This window comes from Dasypus novemcinctus, chromosome 30 (genome assembly GCF_030445035.2).
Source record: "Dasypus novemcinctus isolate mDasNov1 chromosome 30, mDasNov1.1.hap2, whole genome shotgun sequence".
In the NCBI taxonomy this organism is placed as follows: domain Eukaryota; kingdom Metazoa; phylum Chordata; class Mammalia; order Cingulata; family Dasypodidae; genus Dasypus; species Dasypus novemcinctus.
The window spans coordinates 25,091,006-25,098,757 of NC_080702.1; the positions used below are offsets into that span (position 1 = coordinate 25,091,006).

The 7,752-nt window shown below is 43.0% G+C and overlaps 1 protein-coding gene across 1 annotated transcript; it reads left to right on the forward strand.

Annotated features, from left to right (window-relative positions):
• Nucleotides 1-545: 545 nt before the first annotated feature.
• LOC101412151 (olfactory receptor 7A10-like) lies at nt 546-1,475 on the forward strand. Its single transcript, XM_004470492.3, has one exon. The coding sequence runs from the start codon at nt 546-548 to the stop codon at nt 1,473-1,475; it is 930 nt and encodes a 309-aa protein (XP_004470549.3).
• The last annotated feature ends 6,277 nt before the right edge of the window (nt 1,476-7,752 follow it).

Below are 7,752 nucleotides of genomic sequence, written 5' to 3' on the forward strand. Positions count from 1 at the left end.
TGGGTCTTTGCCCTTGATATTCCCTCTGAGGAGCACATACTTCCCAGATAGTCTAGTGGCTCACACCTCCTACAGGTCTCTATTCAGTTATCACCTTTTATGGCTGTCTTGCCAGAACACAGTGGGATCAATAGTATGGCCTCTTCATTTTCTTTTTTTTTATATCTGCTCTGTTTTCTATATAAAACTTACAATAATATGGAATGTTATATGTTCATTTACTTATATTCCTGCTGCATGAACAGGTTGTACCATATTTTGTTTCACACTGTATACCCTTTGATAGATGGGTAGCTGGTGCAAAGTCAGAACTCAATATGCATTCTTCCAATGATTGAATGAATTTCTCTTACAAACCAATATATGTGGGACAGACAGGAAACACCAATCAGAGATTGCTCAAAGGATCCTCTGAATGGGGACCAGATTCATAAGCAAAATCTAGAAATTAATTTCTGGTCTGCAAAATATAAATTATAGTAATGACTGACTGCTTGAAAAATTATCATGTTCTTTCTCTATTTCTTGATAGTTATGCTGCCCACATGGAACAAGGAAATGAAACAAAAATTCTAGAATTTCTCCTTCTGGGATTTTCAGAGGAACCAGAATCGCAGCCTTTCCTTTTTGGGCTGTTCCTTTCCACGTACCTGGTCACTGTCTTTGGGAACCTCCTCATCATTCTGGCTACCATCACTGACTCCCACCTCCACACACCCATGTACTTCTTCCTCTCCAACCTCTCCTTTATAGACATCTGTGTATCCTCCACCACTGTCCCAAAGTTGCTGAGGAACATCCATACGCAGAGTAAAGTCATAACCTATGGAGGCTGCACCACCCAGATGTACTTTTTCTTACTCTTAGCAGCATTGGATGACTTCCTCCTAGCTGTGATGGCCTATGACCGCTTTGTGGCCATCTGTCACCCCCTGCACTATCTGGTCACCATGACACCCCAGTTCTGTGGACTGCTGATTCTGGGGTCATGGATCATAAGTGTCCTGCATTCCTTTATAGAAATCTCACTGGCATTGCGGCTGTCTTTTTGTGCACCCTTGGACATCCCCCACTTTTTCTGTGAATATAATCAGATTGTCCAACTTGCCTGTTCTGACACATTCTTCAATGATATAGTGATATATTTTGCAACTGGTCTGCTGGCTGGAGGACCACTCACTGGCATCATTTTTTCCTATTCTAAGATTATTTCCTCCATATGTATAATCCCATCAGCTCTGGGAAAATATAAAGCATTTTCCACCTGTGCATCTCACCTAACAGTTGTCCTCTTATTCTACAGTACATGTCTAGGAGTGTATTTTGGTACTTTTGCTATGCATGATGCACATGCAAGTGCACCAGCCTCAGTGATGTATGCTGTATTTACACCCATGTTGAACCCCTTCATCTACAGTTTGAGGAATAAAGACATAAAGGGAGCTCTGAAAAGATTCTTTAGTGGAAAGCCATAAACTATTATTGGTCCTGAAGCTGAAGAAGTGCTGTGATTGCAGGGCCTCAATAAGGAAATGGTGATGTACATAAGGGCTTGAAATCGAGCTCAATGATTTCCCTGGGAATGGAGTGTTCAGAGTCAGGGCACAATTTATTCCTGAACTAACCTCCATGCCCAATAAACATCTACCATTTATCCTGAATGGAAACTCAAATGTAGATACTTTTTATATACTGATCTGAAATCACCTGGAATAACAGTGTGATTGGAATGCTATCTACACATGTCTGAAGGAATCCTAAAAAGTCAGCAGCAACTGATTATTCTGATAGCCCACAATTCTGTTCATACTAATTATTATATAACCAGCTATTGCCCCACAAGGCCATGCCAAAAATAAATGGTTTAACACAATGCTTTATTACAATAGCCATGTATGGTTGGATTTGTGTTGATCTCTGCAGAGTTCCTCATGGCGTTGTATTCAGCTTTGTGAGGAGGTAAGCCTGCTAATTCTGGCAGGACCCATTTTCGTACTTGGGATTTTCTGGATAGAGACTGGGTTAGGCTGTCCTTTACTGGGACAACTGGCATTTCTGCATGCATGCTATCATCTTCCAACATGTAGTTTAGAGTTGATGAAATGACAGACTCAGGGTTCCATGAATGAGGAGGATAAACACTCCAAGGTCTCTTGAGGCACTCTGTCACTTCCACCACATTCTCTTAGCTAAAATAAATGAGACACTTTAAGTCAAGACCAGAGTCTAAAGTGGTTTAAGGTCTCTACCTCTTTGTAAGAGAAGCTACAGTGACCCATTGAACAAAACAGATTCAGAGAAAGTTTCAAAATCAGGTCATCTCTGCATACTGTCTACCACAAGTATAAACTACAATTCAGTAAAATTTTATTGTGGCCCTTCACTTCCATTTCACCTCCAGAAGGTGAATGAATTTCTTGCTATACAAAGTAAGAGGCAAACTATATCATTAATAAACAGGCATGGAAATTATATTTCAGAACACCATGACTACCTCAAGTAGAGGTATTACCTCCCTTCTTTTCACTTTTAGCTCACCATTCCTTGCCAAAGAAGAAATAACCATTTTTATTCCCAAATATGCAGTGAGTCCAGGGACTTCATGTCTGGCTCATTGATTAACAAAATAAGAGTTTCACTTATGCAATATCAATGATCCAAGGAACTTGGGAAGTCCTTTGGGAAGAATTAGGAAGAAAGGGTGGATTTATCTACAAGAAATTCAGGAACACAGGCATGGGCATGTTATGGGCAAGGCTATCGAATAGAGAATTCTATACTCTTTGCTATGGAAGGCTTGACCAGTTGAATTTTGTAACGCCAAATCAGAGAAGTTCTTACTCTTAAACAATACACAATAACCACTGGATTCCTGGAATGGCTGTGAAATTGTGGTTTATTGCTAAGTATATTGCCCACCACCAAAAATTCACTTAAAGAAAAAGTCCAGAATAGATATGTGTAGGAAATTTAGCCATGTTTCCCAACTAAAATCATTTGCAAAGATAATTTTCAAAATGAGGAGTAAAGAGGGTAGATTTGTTATTATTTTAATTAAAATATGTAATAAAGCTGTGTTTATCAAAACATTGAAAAATTGGCTCATGTCTAAATAGCCATACTAATGCAGAATAATCACAATTAAGTCCAGTGAAATAAAGAGTAATTATATTATAAACATGGCCTCAAAATGAATGAGTTAAGGAGGATTTTTAAATAAATGATGCCTGCATAATTGGTCATTTGTGGGAAGCAACATAATGTTAAATTCCTTTCTTAACACTGATTACCACAGAAAATTGAAGTTGAGGACAAGTTTAGAAATAGAATAAAATATCTAGAAGAAAGTATGGATTAAACTATGTCATCATAAACCAAGATGAAAGAAATAAAACTAATAACATGATTGATAGACACATGTACATTATAAAATGACTGTCAGAAACACTTTAAAAAATGAACAAGAATTGAAAAACCAAGGAGTGTATTTGAACATTTATATAATGTGTGATATATGGAACCTAAAACATAATTATGTGGACACTTAAAATTTGTTTTAAATAAGAATAAAAAAGCATAAGTTAAATGATCAAAGAATGTGAAGCAATAATCCAGACAGAAAAAGCCAAATAACACACAAATATTAAAATATTTTCAAATTCACTACAAAGTATATTAAAGTATCCCTATCATTAGTTAATGAAATAAGTAAAAAATGAGGTAATGAAACTCAGCGTGTAGATGTGATGCATTCCCACCAGTGTGGGACACGACACCCGGGGATGAGCCTCCCTGGCACCGAGGGATCACTACCACATACCAGCTGAAGAAGCAACTAGAAAATGACCTTGAATTAAAGGTTCAATGCGGAACAGCAGAATATACCTGTCTACATATAATAACATGACTTCGGGAAGCGGTTTGACCTAATGTAAGGGGGAAATGGAAAGGAGAAATGAGATTATAAGGCTGTGAGTCTCTAAAAAAGAGTCTGGAGGTTGTCACAAGGAATACCCCTATGTACAACTGAACAGAGTCTAAGAGACAGATAAGGTAGATACAACCCCAGGTATTGGTTCTTTTGAGTCTGCGTGATGGAATTGGACTCAGAGGGGATCTCTTTTCACAAGACTTGCATGCTACTTTATTGGAATTGTAGTTGGTGCTGGGTTTGAGATATATGTAGGGGATTTGAATCTCTGAACTGATAATATGACACCCAGGCCCAGAGCCTCAACAGACTTCAGCTCCTACACTTTGATTTATTGGACTTACTCCACTCAGCTAACATGGAGTTGAAGAAGGTCAACCACCACAACATGGAGCCTAGAGTGTCTACAACTAGAAGCGGGAGGAGTGCATCCAGTACCCATGTGGAATTTAAGCCCTCACTTGACATAGGTGTGCAAAGGACACAACCAATCCAATGTCCACAGAGAAAATGTGGAATGGGTGTGGGAACGGTAGCCATGGTGGCTGCTGCGTGTGGGGAACGGGAGGAAGAGATGAGATGTGGAGGCGTTTTCAGGACGTGGAGTTGTGCTGGATAGTGCTTCATGGACAATAACGGGACACTGTAGATCCCCCCAGGGCCCACTGGATGGAACGTGAGAGAGTCTGGGCTATGATGTGGACCATTGACTATGGAGTGCAGTGCGGTCACCCCTCGGGCTGAAGTGTGGTTTGCTGGCCTGGCAGGGGAGCAGCCGCGGCAGGCCAAGCCGCTGCCCCCATAATAGGGTGGCTGGTCGGACTCACCGCCACCCCTGAAGGGAGCTCGGCATGGGCGCAGAGTGCCCTCGGGTCTCCCCTTCTCGGCAGCCATGCTTCCGCGGCCGCCCCTCCTCCCGGGTGGTGCCACACGATGCCTGTGGGGCAGTACCCTTCTTCTTCTTTCTCCCTGTGCAGGCGCAGGGCGGAAAATTCCAGTCTGCCCTTTTCCCCTCCCCCGACAGCAGCAACAGCCAGGCATGGGCGGAAAAATCCAGTCTGCCCTTTTCCCTTCCCCCGACAGCAGCAACAGCCAGGCGTGGGCGGGAAACTCAAGTCTGCCCTCCACCCCAGCAACAGCAGCCACCAATCCCTAAACCCTGTCCCTTCCCCCAGCAACAGCGACAGCCAATCCCTAACCACCACCCCTCCCGCGTCCAGTACCGCCCACTGACCTTTTGCCGGCAACCAATCAGAACAGGGCGTGGCTTCGACCAATCAGCCTTCGCCAGCCCCTATAAAACTGTTGCCTCTCCCTCAATAAAGTGGACTTGCGTGTTTACCTCGTCTCCGCAGTAGTTTTTCTGCCGTGCACCCTCCAGTCCTGAGAGCCCCCGACAAGGGCCTGGCCTCCCTTGTCCCCAGTTCGTCGCCTGCTTCTCCGGGTGACCCCTTCGTCGCCGGCTTCTCCGGGCGACCCCGTCAGCCGAACCGCGCAACCCCTTGTGAGACCGATCCCTCGTCTGCTGCCGGACCGACCCCTCATCCCAAGCGGGACTGACCCCTCGTCCAGAGCTGGACCGACCCCTCGTCCGCAGCCAGACCCCACCTCTACCGACCGAGCAAGCCGCCGCAGTTGGCGCCCAACGTGGGGCAAGGCAACCCCACCACAGCACAACGTGGGGCAAGGCAACTCCACCACAGCCTCACTCCATAACCTGGCGCCGCCCCCTCCTCTCTTCTCACCTTGGGACTTCTCTCGTGCAACATTGCTGCTACCTGAGCCTTGGCTACCTCATACGATCCACGGCGGTCTGGGAGAATTGCTGGATGGCTTTCTCTTTCCATGCCGGGGGCTTATACCGACCCGCTATGATTAAGAGGAGCCTTGGATTTCTCGGGAGCACGCACTTGCACGTCTGAAGTAACCCTACCATAGCCCTACGCTCTCCTCTCTTCTCACCCCTATCTTTTCGCTCTGCATTGCTGCTCCTGAACCTTGGTGACCTCATATGATCCACGGCGGTCTGGGAGAATCGCTGGATGGCTTTCTCCTTCCATGTCGGGGGCTTATACCGACCTGCTATGATTAAGAGGCACCAATAAAACTCTCAGGAGCGCATGCCTGAGCACCCCTACCCCTTCCTTCACCTCTGCCTCCTCCCCTCCATGCTTGCTCCCCTTTGCCTTGCTCCACTGCTCATCGTCCCGCCCTCCCCTCGTCGGGGCCTTCTCTTGGCCCGCGACCACCGTCGGAGTCCCATTGGCTCCAATCCCTTGTCTCACCGCGCACCTCGACTCCCATCGCCGCGCTCTCAAGGTAAGGGCCCCTTTTCTTATCAGCTCCAAAAGGCCATTAGCAATGGGTAACATCCTATCTGCTAAGCAAGCCCCACAAGTTCGGGCCCTCGCCGGTCTCCTAGACACTCACCGGTGTAAGATCTCTTTCAAACAGTTTCAAGTATATTGGGACCTTCTTCTCCCCTTTAATCCGTGGCTTACCACGTGTCAGCTTTGGGACCCGGACACCTATACTCACCTTATAGATAGGGTCACTTTTGCTGTGGAGCAGGAAGGTAAAAGATTCTCTCCTGGCTTATTACAGGCAACATGAAGTCCAGAAGAAATCTTGAAGGGTATAATCTATGATATGCTATACAAAAAAGGATTTAAAAGCAGCTATACCAAGAAAGTAAGAATTATGAGTCAACTGTAAATAAATTATATATTTCTGTTAATGTGTTGTAATTGTTCTGTGTTTGTCTGTCTGTTCGTTCAATGTCAACATATATTGTGATACATCCGGATGGTAAATATAAATTACTAGAAATCTTTAAAAGAGCTCTATTCAAATGGCCAAAAATTAAATAAGCGCTTATATTAATACTTAAGTTTATTATATTAATACATAAGTTTAAATGTTAATAAGATATCTACAATTAAAAAAAATTGTAAGTCTTAATTAACAAAATTGACTGTACGTCTTCATAAAAAGTTGTTCTTGCCTAGATTAAAATGAATAACTTATTTTTCTTCACAGGATAATATAAAGAATGTGAAACTTATATGAATATTAAAAAAGGTTAAAAGTTTGTAAAAATGCTAACTGAAATGTAATAAGTTTTGCAAAAAGACGTATTTTGTCCTAAAGTAGGATGGCTAATTTTTCATAAACTCTTGAAACTTAATTTGCATGCGGCAAGTGTAAAAGGTATTGTGATAACTTTACGTAAGGGAATGTGTTCTGTAAAGATAAAATTTATCTTCAATAGTTTACATTAAGGTATTAAATGGCTAATTCCAAAAGGTCATTCTTAAATATATATATATAAAACTAAATTGATGATAATAATAATAAAAGGTAATTTTATGACAGGAAAGATTAACAGCAACCAAGCTCCCCTGCCAACTTGCTTTTAGGAAACGGTTTCTAATATTGCATGCTACTAAGTATTTAAAGAAAAGTTATTCTTAAGGAAACAGAGGATGATTTTGTCTTTGCAGCCATTGTCTATTTAGGAACACCCCTCGCTATCGGCCTAGCCACTGTTGCGCCAGACGATTGGAACCTTAAACAAAGACTCCTCCTCACTGTCATCTTCCTATCTATCGTTACTATATTTACTGCCCTCATTCTCCTTCGTTTATAAAGCAGTCTCCTACAAACCACAAAGCTTCTGTTTTAAACATACCATTCTCAACCCTATCCTCTAAATGATCTTCTCACTTCCCCCACAGCCTTTAATACTTTATTTCTTCCTCATAACCTTTGCTTTCTTGATAATATTTTCCACCATCTGTCTAGCCGCTACCGCCCCAGAA

Excerpts from the sequence above, each read along its gene's own strand:
- LOC101412151 (XM_004470492.3), top strand. The coding sequence starts at position 546 with ATGGAACAAGGAAATGAAACAAAAATTCTAGAATTTCTCCTTCTGGGA.